Source organism: Penicillium arizonense, assembly GCF_001773325.1.
Source record: "Penicillium arizonense strain CBS 141311 chromosome Unknown PENARI_contig008, whole genome shotgun sequence".
NCBI lineage: Eukaryota > Fungi > Ascomycota > Eurotiomycetes > Eurotiales > Aspergillaceae > Penicillium > Penicillium arizonense.
In genome coordinates this window covers 904,529-916,132 of record NW_019173285.1, presented here as the reverse complement: position 1 = coordinate 916,132, position 11,604 = coordinate 904,529, and the positions used below count along the sequence as shown (strand labels likewise).

Here is an 11,604-nt window from a genome sequence, read left to right as displayed (position 1 = left end):
ATTTCTCCCGATCACCTTCAGCCTGAGGCGAAACTTACATCTTACCAATGGTGGATACTAAATGGTGTCAGCCGGGATGTTGAAATATCGCGTGGTGATTGCGTCTTAATAAAACGGGCCATCCGTAGCACGTGCACACTTTAAGTTAATGCTTTGATAAGTCTACCTCTCTCTTCATTTCTTCCATTCTTTCGTATAGCAAATTTCTAACATGAAGAATCTTACTGCCGATGAGAGATTCCAGTCGGCGGGAGTATACTCTGCTCCAAAAGGACTCTACGAGTACACCAAGAGTCTGCCCTTCACTGGTCGAGTGAAGAGTGATGTGACATCGCTTGTGGCCGGTGAGTGGACGGAAATCGCGCTGGACTATGAAGTTGGCGCGTCAGGTCTAGCGGATGGCGCTTGGATTAAAGGCACTTTCAAGTTTTACTCGGTTAGTCGATACTATCGTATAGGCAAGATGCCCAATAAGAAAGGCCTGGGCTAAAAAGCGATTAGGACTGGGCGTTGTTCCAGACATCAGATCCCACAAAAGACAACTATGTCAGTGCTGAGTATATCCCCAACAACCTTTTCCCGGAACAGACTGCCGCGACAGTCCAGTCATTGGGCATCCGATTCGACCAAAAGGGCCACGAGCGACCTTTTCAAAAGGCTGTCATTGTGGATATCCAAGACGGCTACATGAATCCCGGTGATCGGATTGTCATTCGCCTGGGCGACCGGCGCTATGGTGGCAGAGGAACGCGGGTCCAGACATTTATAGAGAAAGACTTCCGCTGGAGATTTTACATCGATCCCGTCGGAACTTCGTGAGTATTCAGCAATCGTTGGTGCTGCATAAGGCTGACTTTATTGCCTTAGTCGCTTTGCTCCGATTCAGCCTGATATTTCCTGGAACATCCTGGCCGGTCCTATCTATCGCATTCAAACAGTTTCTCCTAGAGTGCTACAACCATCTGTTCTATTTGCAGTTCATTCCCACGCCGAGGATATCTGGGGAAATGTGACCAGTGATCTCGAGGATCTTTCCTTTGACTTGAAAATTTCAGACAAGGACTCGAAGGTCGTGATTTCAAGGGTTATTTCTGTCTTAAATCATGGCTGGACCAATGCTATATTTTCCGACCTATGCATAAAAGATGATGGAGATTATACGATTGACGTATCCGTGAAAGCTAAGGATCAAACAATCATTGCATCCCAAATCACTCAAATCACAGTCTCCTCCGGTCTTTCAGTCCCAAAGGCCTTGTTTGGTGACCTGCATGTGCACTCTGACGACACTGTGGGAACAGAGTCATCCATCTACAACTTTACTTATGGTCGAGAGATTTCCGCGCTAGATGTTCTTGGATACACTGCCAATGACTTCCAAATTACAAAGGAACGTTGGGATGCTACGACTGAATTGATAAAATCACTCAACAAGCCCGGCGAGTTTGTTCTCTTTCCCGGTACCGAGTGGTGCGGGAACTCCGCGGCAGGAGGAGACCACAACGTTGTCTTCCTGGCCGATCCAGCGACACATCCGCCCGAATTCCCCCTCGATCGTCATGGGAATGTTGCCCGCTCATTTGAATGGTCCGAGCATGGCCCTAAGGATCTCGTCCCTGGAGCTTGGCCATTAGATGAGGTATATTGCACGTATGCCAATGATGCAGACACACATTTGCTTATCCCCCATGTCGGTGGACGTCGCTGCAATCTTGCATGGCATCATCCTAAGCTAGAGCGCCTAGTTGAAATTGGCAGTGCGTGGGGCCAGTTTGAGTGGCTTCTGCGTGATGCTGTCCGCAGAGGTTGGAAACTTGGAGTCTCCGCCAATTCCGATGAGCATCGCGGTCGATGTGGTGGTGGTGTCCCCGGAACAGCAGTTTTCGGCACCCGAGGTGGTCTAACTGGGATTGTGGCCCCAAGACTAGAGCGCCAAGACGTAGCTGATGCTTTACGTGCCCGCCATACTTTCGCAACTACTGGCCAGCGATTGGTGGGACTGGTGCAGACAGCCGATCGATCTGCTATACAGGGCGATGAGATTCAGCTCCGAAGTCAGGAGACACTAGAACTAGATTACCAGTTCTTCGGGGAGAAAGGATTCTCTTCAATCGAGGCTTTTGATGCATCAGGCTTGATCTGGCGTAGACACTTTTGGTCTGAGTCTGAAGCGCCTGCTACAATCTTGCGAGTTACTTGGGGTGGAGCCAGATTGTATGACCGGTATCGTGAAGCCGTTTGGAATGGAACTATCACACTCTCAGAGGAAGGCGCCGTGCAGAATGTGGTGCCATTCGGGGGTCTTGAGGACAACACAGAAGATTATTCTCGGCTAAGTGGGAATCATACCGTTGAGTTCTCAAGCAAAACAAGCGGTGACATCGATGGCGTCAACATTGCTCTTCAAGACAACAGCCCTCCGCCAAAAATATTTATTGCAGGCTCACTTGGTGGGTATGTCAAGGTTGGTGACGCCTTGGCCGGAAACCCCCACAAAGCCCAGCCGAATTTCCAGCTCGAGACATCCTGGGAGGAGGCCAGCCGTCCAGATGGAACAATGGTAGAAATTCTCGGTGGCGCAGAGCTGTTTGTTCGCGTTGAAGCAATCCCAAGAGTGGACCTACCACAGCGGACACAGGGAAGAGCATCATTCAGTGGTCAAGACACCGGATTACGCTCGATATATTTCGTTGGCCGGGAGTGGAGTGGCGAAAAAGTTGTCACCAGCCCTATTTTTATAGACTATGTTTGAGACCCGGGGCCCTTTGCCTAGATGATAGTTCGCCTTTATTCTTTCGTGCCCAGCTCACGATGTACAAAGCCTTGACCCTCTTCCTGTGAATGAGAAGACTCCCCCGATAATTGAGAGTCGCTATCGATTGGGATTCATGCCAGGTAAGAACGAGTAAGAATGAGCATTGTTTGAAATAGAGACCGGGATTTCCGAGGAGATTATAGGAGAGCGCTTCTCGTTTAGGGCTCATGGAATTCACCTTTTTATGTAAACTGCAGTGTACCTAGGTACGCAGTGGACCAGGCTGACTCACTGTACGACGGAGAGAATATTTGAAATACTTTATCAGGCATGTCAAGTGAGCGAGAGAAGCCAACTGGAAAACAGAAAAAGGAAAAAGGCCTCTGTGCCGCTGAATAACAAAGTGTCATATCTTCGACGGAATTTAGTAACCGCCAACCTGCCCTTCCTCCTTCATCGGCTTGAACTCAATTTGAATGGGATCCATGCCGATACCCCGTCTCTTCGCATCTTCAATAATAGCAATAGTAGCAGTGGCTCCAATTCTCGTCACGCCGAGACTCATAACATGGAGCAAATCGTCAAGAGTTCTCACACCACCGGCAGCCTTGATCTGAACCTCTGGACCAGAATGCTGTCGCATCAGCTTGAGATGCGGGATAGTCGCACCCTTGTAGTTGTAAGATCCATCAGCCTGCTTGACAAATCCATAACCAGTCGAGGTCTTGACAAATGCTACCCTCGCTTTGGTGCAGATGGTACACAGCCGTATAATATGTTCAGGTTGAAGGTAATCATTCTCAAAGATAACTTTGAGGATAGCCCCATACTTTACGACTGCTGTGTTGATCTGTTCGATTTCCCGAGTCACGTATTCCCAGTCTTCACCAAGGACCTTGCCAATATTGACGACCATGTCGATTTCTTGCCCGCCAGCTTGGGCTGCCGCTGTAGCTTCTAACACTTTGATTTCTGTGGTGCTGTTTCCGTGAGGGAACCCGATTACTGGGCATACCTTGACGTCTGTGCCATCGAGTTCTTGTTTGGCCAGTGGAATTAGGTAGGGCTTCACGCATGCCGTCGCGACGTTGTAGTTCTTGGCAATTTTGAGACCCGCGAGGATGTCTTCGTCGGTCATTGTTGGGTGGAGAAGGGAGTGGTCGATCATTTTCGCCAGCTGAGGAAGGTTGACTGTGATGGTGTTTGGTTTGGACATCGTGATGGCAGTGGGGGTTATTCGTGATGACTGATAAATTGAGGGTAGGTTAGAATGCCGCTCAAGTCAGCAACCTGGTCTCCGGGGGCAATTCTCTATTTATATTGAAGATTTATGTCAATGAATAATTGTCAAGACACTTCGATGTTGGCAGTTTGCAAACCGAACACGTTCAATGATGTGGTGAGGAGTGCGGGGAAGGGCAGATGCCGGAGCTATACTCTCCACAGTCTAAGCTCGTATGTAGTTGCTGTTCTCTGCCCTAGGGTAACCCGTCAACTTCCAGTACGGTGCATTCAATCCGTACAGTATCAGATACAAGGGTCCAAGAGGCCGCTAGAGGTGAGCACTAAAGCAAATGGCTCAAATGTCAGACGCTTCCGTTGCATTTGTACCTACTGTATACAATCTAAAGAGAAATTTACGTTGATTCATAGCAATTCATTATCCTTTTGCATAACGTACAATTACAATCGCGCACAAGCTCACTCTGAATCTGAAGCAAACATGTCTTCAGCTTTGGGTCGTGGCTTTCGTTGCCTTCCCTCTGGTTCCTGCTGCCCGGTTGGTTGTTTAGGCTGCTCAGAAGGCTGAAATGCTTGTGGTGGTTGCTGAGGTGGCTGGTCTTGGGTGCCGTCAGTGTCGCGTGGAAGCTCCTTGTTCATTAGGTCGCTATCAAGCTCCTCCAGATCACTGTCTTCCATTGGTACACCATCGATGTCACTCATTGATTCGTCCTCTGCGGGACCAACAGTAGACTGGCTCTCTTCTGGTGCAGGTCGTGTAGGATCGAATTTGCCAGCTGATTCGTCGTCATCGACTGTCTTCCACCGGCTCTTGCTCTTGGCAAAGGCAGCGGCAGCTCGCTCCGCCTCGGCCTTTTCTTTATCTTTTTGTAGTTCATTCTCAGTAAGTGGTGGCTTTTCAAATACCTGAACGAAGTGCTCTTGGCTTGATTGGGCAAACACACACCACCCTTCCCACAGATGGAGAAGAGTACCAACACTGCGCTTCCACTTCTCTGCTTTGAGGCGACCCCAGTTAAGGTCCTTGTCAAGCCTACCTAGGTGCTCAAAGACTTTGTGTGATCGGAGAGCAGATTCGAATAACTGTCGGTATCGCCATGCATGGCGCACGCCACTGGTGGCTGATGATGAGAGAATATCAGAGATTATGTAGAGTCCAACTAGCTTTGAGGCGGATACATCCAATGTCCCTTTCGCTGTGGTAGGGTTCTCCTTGTCCGCACTCTCGGATCTTGCAGTGCTCTTTTCGGATTCACGGTCGGGGTTGGCCCCTGTGTAAGCTAGGGGGTGGAGAACGTTCAGAACAATCATGTCGACAACCTCATCCGCTCCCGCTCCCGCATGTTCGATGGCAAATGCTGTGACTCGGGCAACATCACCTCGCCGTAGCCTTGCATGACCTGTCGGAAGTCGTGCGAGAAGGTGTGTGAGCTTAGCCTTTCGCATGGGATTCATGTAGCCGAGGCCATCGCTGTGCGCATTTGTTCCATCAGGAGGTGCTCCGCTCAGGTTGCGTCTCTCATCTTCGCCATCCGAATGCTCTTCGTCGGAAGAGTTGTAGTCCTCGTCTGAGACAAATTCATCCAAACGGGTGGTGTATTCAAATTTCAGATCGCCCTTCGGGGGGGCCCAATCTGGTCCGCCCTCAAAAACAGTTGTCGGTTTATGTGTTTGGGCCTTTCGGGCTCGAGGGTTCGTGACTACCTGCCATAATTTCCAGCGGTAGTATACACCACCAACCGACCTTGCATCCCACAGCCACGCCCATTTCTCTTCTCGCTGGACCTCAGGTCGACTCATCAAAAGTGCCTCAAACTCTGGACCGAGGTTCAGTAGATTTTCGAGGGTCTTATGTATGAGTCTCAGCTGTTTGATATCTGACGGTGCCTTCACTTCCACCTGGGTGGAAGGTCCGTTTCTCCCAGCAGGTGATCCATACGAACTAGGAGGTGCGAATCCCCCGCGATGTGACCCTGGTGGTGGAGCTCGACTCAAGCTTCCCACTAAAGTTGGTTGAATATTTTTCGCACCGAAGGGAAGAGAAGCAGTTGATGAAATGCCAACAGGAATAGGCACATTTGAACCAATTGCGGCAGAGGAAAGATGTCGGGAGAGAGTTAGGTAATACCCCCAGCCAAGGTACTTATTCTGGAGGGTGCTCACGGTGGTGTCGATATCCGAGGCGGCTGCATCGCTTGTAAGGGTGACAATCGCAGCGGAAGATCTTCGTTCGGTTGGAGATTGACCGGGTGGGCGTAGGATCTTCACATTGTCCACAGTGAGAATAGAGGGGATCAATGCCTTGATGACTGACGGAGATGTTCCAGGAGGAAGTGACGCAAGATGTAATGTAGGCTTCGAAGCTGCCCTCTCCGCCTCTTCAGCCGCTCTGTCGGCTTCAGAAGTACCAAATGCCGAGGCCGGTCCAGATGGGCCACTATGCGCATTCTCGAATCTGGGTTGGTCTCGGTGGGAGGGAGCAAAACCCTCGTGGGTACGTTTGCGAGAAAGTGAGGGAGGCGGGGGTCCTAATGTTCCTGGACCACTATTTCGGGATGCAGATGCTGTGAAATGTCGTTTTGAAGGTCCACCCAGCCCACCACCCCTACTTCCGAATGTGTTTAGTCGTCCATCGGAAGACTTTGGTCCAGTCGGGGCATCATCCTCAAAGGATTTGACAAAGTCTTCGTAGACTGCAGCCGTTTCGGCTTTTTCACGGGCACGCTTGGCTTCCGCCTCAGCCTTTTGGCGCTCGAAAAGCGATTTCTTGGGCAGTGCGGAGAGTTTGGCTGAGACGTCGGGGAAGCTCTTCCCCTTCGGTTCGTCGGACATGTTGCACGGAAGCTGCAACTGCAGCTACGGCAGCAAGGTCCAAGCTACAGGCAGATAATAAAGATAATTTGAAGGAGGGTTCGTTGTCAAAGCTGATCACCAAACACTCCCTGAGACCCGACGCGGGCGGTCGGGCCGCCGGTGAGGGGGCTTCCTTGTTATCGCCGGCATTATTCTGCCGATGACGAAGCTATCTAACCAGCACTGGAGAACGTCTGCCATCTTGCTTTCTACTATCATGGCTTCAGCACAGATCCAAACTCTCTTGAGATTCTTGTCGCAAGATGTCAAGGTTCCTTTGGCTACGGCAATGGGCAAAACATTAGAGCTGCAGAAAGCTAATCTGATAACGTGGGGTCTCCGCTCATAACATATCTCGAGTCTAACATTGTCTCAGGATAGAACAAATCTCGAAAGCAAACCTGGAAATATTGGAAGGCATTTTCAATGATAAGAAGATTGCGAAGCAAGTTCTCAATGCCGCCAAACGGATATCCAAGAAGCGAGGAGCTTCGGATGATACCAAATCATCACCCCAGAAACGCAACAAAAGCTCCAAACCATTGAAAAAAGACTCTACTCCATTTGAGATTGAATCTTCACTCAGTTTGCCCAGCACTGCTGTCAACGAAGATGAACTGAGCGGTACTGTGGTCGTCACAAACCGAGCACCTCTTGTACTTGCCTTCGCGGTGTGCGTTTTGAAGTACACAATGCCAGAACAGCCACTTTCCAGTAGACTCAGTCTGGCCCAGGCCGTGGTTTCAGCCAACAGTCGCACCAAAGCTGCGAGTCTGGGACTTGAAGAAGGCAACTCTGCTGAGCAAGAAGGCTGGGGAGAGGGTCACCCCATTGTCAAAGTTCTTGGTAGAGACATACGGGTGTTAAAACGATGGGACTATGATCCAAACGAAGGGAAGCCACCAATTGAGACCAAGACAGAAGATCAAAGTGAGAACACGCAGGACAAACAAAACCAAATGCCTCCACTATGGGGTGTGGATTTGGAAGCGCTCAGAGGCAAAGATTCCAATCACAACACTGGTCGGCATCAAACCACCGACAACACACTGTCCATATTCAGGCCCGAATCTGCACGCTCGTATCTTTATCGAGCATTTTCAAAGCCAGCCGAAGAAGGGAAAACAGCCCCAAAGAAGAAGTCGGTTGCAAGTATTGAAGACGAGAAAGAAGAATGCCTTGGCCGTATTTTATCTGCCATTGATATGGTCTGCCAATCATGGGTTCCGAAGTTGGATCAAGCGGAGCTGGACAGACGTGCTTGGTCTTGGTACATTCGCGTGCGGCCCGATGTTCAGAGTGGAGTACAAGGCTGGGGCGAGAAGGGACAGGTGAAGTTATCTGACATTCTCGCTCTACGGAGAGGAATTTGAACATAAAAAGTCATTAGTCTGGAAAGCTTTGTGTTTCTCTTAAATTATGATTACCCATAATTGGCTTAGATGCTCCCATTTCATCAAGCATTTGGTCAAGTCTCATCTTCAACCGCCTCAATTGTTGCGGCAGTAGGCTTCTTCTGCGCCTCGAGCTCTACATCCTTACCAACTGGGATCGTCACATTGAGCTCGGTGTTCCGATGACTATCCATGACATCCTTCTTGTAGATGTTGACATAGATTGGGAAGATCATAGCGAGAATATAACCCATCATGGGGATTGCCATAGCAATATGAGCGTTTTTGTTTGTCTGTAGGATATCTTGTCAGCAGTGTACAAGCAGGTGGGAAGTCGGAAACAAGATGTGAAGACGAACCACAATAGCTCCCATCATGGGAGGGAACACCATGCCGCCAGAGATGGCAGCGACAAGCAGAGAACCACCACGCTTGGTGTGACGCCCAAGACCACGGAGGGCAAGAGAAAAGATTGTAGCAAAGCAGCACTGTGAAGGAAAGAATGTGTCAGCTGTGAAATTGATTTCTCTTTCGGCGTATGTTAATACTCACAGACTCGAAGCACAGAACAAGAATGATCATTGCCACTGATGAATAACCCTTTGTAGTCATAGCAGCAATTGAGAAAACAACACAAAGAGCCATATATACCGTCAGCATGTATCTTGGCTTGAAACTTTTCATCATCATCAAGCCAGTGGCCACAAAACGGTTGAAGGCATAGAGACCCTGAGCAATGGCAAGCAAGTCGGCTAGGACAGCATGGTCAGATCGCGATCCAGTCAATTTTTCTCTGAGAACTTACACGATTCTGCAGATGACTTGCCAGCCTCTTTACAGAAGTTGATAAAATAACCAGCGACGGCTACCTGGGCTCCGACATAGCAGAACTGACTCCACACACCAAAGAACAGGTTGTACTGTTTCTTGAATGGGCCAGTGTTCTCGCCATGCTCGGATATTTGTCCCTCCAATGCTTCCTGGTCAGCATCCGTGATCTCAGGGAAGGGCGCCAGCCAAAAGAGGATGATCAACAGAGAAACGAAGCAGGCAACTCCAAGATATGTCCATTGGACATTCTTCAGTCCGGCGTTGTCGTCCACAGTGTTGGCAAAGAAAACCCGAGAGGCGAGTAGAGGTGCGACAAAAGTTCCCACGCCCTGAACAGCTTGTCCCAAGTTCAGACGGATCTCGCTGTATTTCGGAGGTCCGCAGATCGAAAGGAAGGGATCGGCTGCGGTTTCTAGCGTAGACAAACCGGCTCCGACGACCTATTCATCGGGTTAGAGAAGTATACTGGAGGAGTGTTGTATATCACGTACAAACATGCTACCACAGAATCCACCAAATGACTTTTTTACGCCGCTGGGCCAGAAGAGAAGACATCCAACGGCAAGCACTGCGAGACCTGATTCATTCATCAGTCTAGCGGATATGCAAGGCAATGTAAACTGACTTACCTGTCATGAAGGTGACCCTGAATCCATACTTGCGGGCAATCCAGCCGGAAATGGTCAACGGACAGATAAAGTAGGCGCCAAAGTATGAAGCCTGCAAGCCACTAGACTTGCTAGCTGTAATATTGAGGGTAGTTTGGAAATGCGAGTTCAGCACATCCAGTAATCCGTATGCAAAGCCCCATAAGAAGAAAAGAATCATAACTGAGAAAGCGTTAGAACTTGGCCATCACAAGCCCTAATCCAAACATACCCAATGCGTTTGGAAGCAAAGACTGCCGCAAGGTTAGATGAACAGCCGAAGTGATAGCATTGTCCTCAACCGTGATCTTGCGCTTATAGATACCCATGGTTACTATCGTTCGATATAGACACTCAATGGATGAAAAGCAATACAGTAGAAACGGGTCCATCATCCACAACCCCGGTCTCTTATAAACAAACCACAGACTCCCCACAACACCGCATATTGAGCGACGCAGATTTCGGTACCGGGATAATATATGGCGAGGCCAGAAACATCTTTTCGAATCATCTGCTGTTCGGCCCCGGATTCTGAGAAAGAGGAGGCGTTGGTCCGTCTTCCTTATTGGACACAGTATACGAATACGTGCAGTGATTGCGGAGAAGCCGGGGTACTAGATGGATACTATGTGACCCGAGAAGCTAATATCTTTGCCGAGCCTTCCTAACAGATTCTCTTTGGTTAAATGAAATGAGGACTACAGTGTCTCGGATCCCCTCTTCGCCGTTGCTAAGGTGCGTATAGATTTGCTAGACTTGTAGCTGCCTGTGCTCATTCTAATCAAGCCCCTTAAAAACCAAGTTGCAAACTAGTTTTGACCCACAAACAGTTTTTCATGAATGTGTGCCCTCAATCGGGCTGACTGGGAGGTGCACATCCTGTCCAATATGGCAGGCGACGATCCCTTCACTTGTTAGCCCGCTAGTAGTATCGCTCTCAGATCTTGAGCGGTCCTCTTTATACCGATGAACCGAGTCGGCACTGTGATATTGAGCTAGAAAAGGCTTCTCCGTTCTCGGATTGGATGTCCTGGGGTTGAAATATTCGGCTGGTTGTGGCTTCTTGCTATGAATCCAGCCGTGTCCTGAACCGTGACCGAGGTGGCAGCACCATAGAAATGCGCAGTGAAACTTGACGAACAATTGGATTGAATGGCTGGAATGGCTAAGCTGGGGACTCTCAGTATCAAAACACGAAGCCTTCTTGATAGTTGATGCTGATATGTTGCACGATAAAATTGGATCTACATCGGATCATCGGTTTTTCTCCACAAATCAGGGCCACTGGTGGACCAGCTTGAACGTCAGGTGCATTTTGCATGGAGATATGAGAATTGCGAGGAACTGGATCCTGGGAACTAGCAATCGATTTTGAAACGATGCATTCAGTCACGTGATGCGGGTTTCCCGAGTGATATCACACGTTGTTCGTACTAGATCCATCTGCAGTATTTCTCGGCACTGACTTGACTCTAATTGGAGTTTTCGATACTCAATTTGAAACAGCCGCGTCCTCTGGTTTGGCATGATTTGAAAATTTCTGACGCCTACGTTATTCCCGCTAGCTTTTAGTGCGACGGACACACCCGTGGACTATCAGCCTCCACTATTATGCTCAGTGAAAAGAATCTTGGATGGATAGTCGATTGAAATCACCGTATTGTGTGCTGAATCTGGAGCCAAATCAGGCATTCCATATTTCCATAATGCTCAGAGTCAGTGTGAACCCAAAGTAAACCAGTTGACCAAGGTGGGTAAACAAGAGTCTAGAATAAACTGGGTCAGCTCTTCCAAGGGTTCTTACGATATCGACAGCGGAAATCGAGACCGCTCTGGTATCGGATGGAGCAATATGGAGCCCGGCGTGCCCTGGATATGG

The 11,604-nt window shown here is 49.2% G+C and overlaps 5 protein-coding genes across 5 annotated transcripts; 2 read left to right on the top strand and 3 right to left on the bottom strand.

Moving 5' to 3' along the window:
- Window positions 1–211: 211 nt before the first annotated feature.
- On the top strand, window positions 212–2,752 carry PENARI_c008G11295 (uncharacterized protein; the record flags this gene model as incomplete). Its single annotated transcript, XM_022631658.1, has 3 exons — window positions 212–436; window positions 502–815; window positions 868–2,752. The coding sequence occupies 3 exons, from the start codon at window positions 212–214 to the stop codon at window positions 2,750–2,752; spliced, it is 2,424 nt and encodes an 807-aa protein (XP_022488552.1).
- A 427-nt stretch (window positions 2,753–3,179) lies between these two features.
- Window positions 3,180–3,971, bottom strand: PENARI_c008G00684 (2-deoxyribose-5-phosphate aldolase; the record flags this gene model as incomplete). Its single annotated transcript, XM_022631286.1, has 1 exon — window positions 3,180–3,971. One exon carries the CDS (start codon window positions 3,969–3,971, stop codon window positions 3,180–3,182), a length of 792 nt encoding a protein of 263 aa, XP_022488469.1.
- A 485-nt stretch (window positions 3,972–4,456) lies between these two features.
- On the bottom strand, window positions 4,457–6,829 carry PENARI_c008G07421 (uncharacterized protein; the record flags this gene model as incomplete). The annotated part of the gene is made up of 1 exon (XM_022631512.1): window positions 4,457–6,829. One exon carries the CDS (start codon window positions 6,827–6,829, stop codon window positions 4,457–4,459), a length of 2,373 nt encoding a protein of 790 aa, XP_022488510.1.
- A 238-nt stretch (window positions 6,830–7,067) lies between these two features.
- On the top strand, window positions 7,068–8,223 carry PENARI_c008G05698 (uncharacterized protein; the record flags this gene model as incomplete). Its single annotated transcript, XM_022631465.1, has 2 exons — window positions 7,068–7,180; window positions 7,227–8,223. 2 exons carry the CDS (start codon window positions 7,068–7,070, stop codon window positions 8,221–8,223), a joined length of 1,110 nt encoding a protein of 369 aa, XP_022488629.1.
- Window positions 8,224–8,318: 95 nt separating this feature from the next.
- Window positions 8,319–10,051, bottom strand: PENARI_c008G02048 (uncharacterized protein; the record flags this gene model as incomplete). The annotated part of the gene is made up of 7 exons (XM_022631339.1): window positions 8,319–8,537; window positions 8,604–8,732; window positions 8,797–8,996; window positions 9,050–9,515; window positions 9,567–9,652; window positions 9,705–9,905; window positions 9,955–10,051. 7 exons carry the CDS (start codon window positions 10,049–10,051, stop codon window positions 8,319–8,321), a joined length of 1,398 nt encoding a protein of 465 aa, XP_022488857.1.
- Window positions 10,052–11,604: the final 1,553 nt, after the last annotated feature.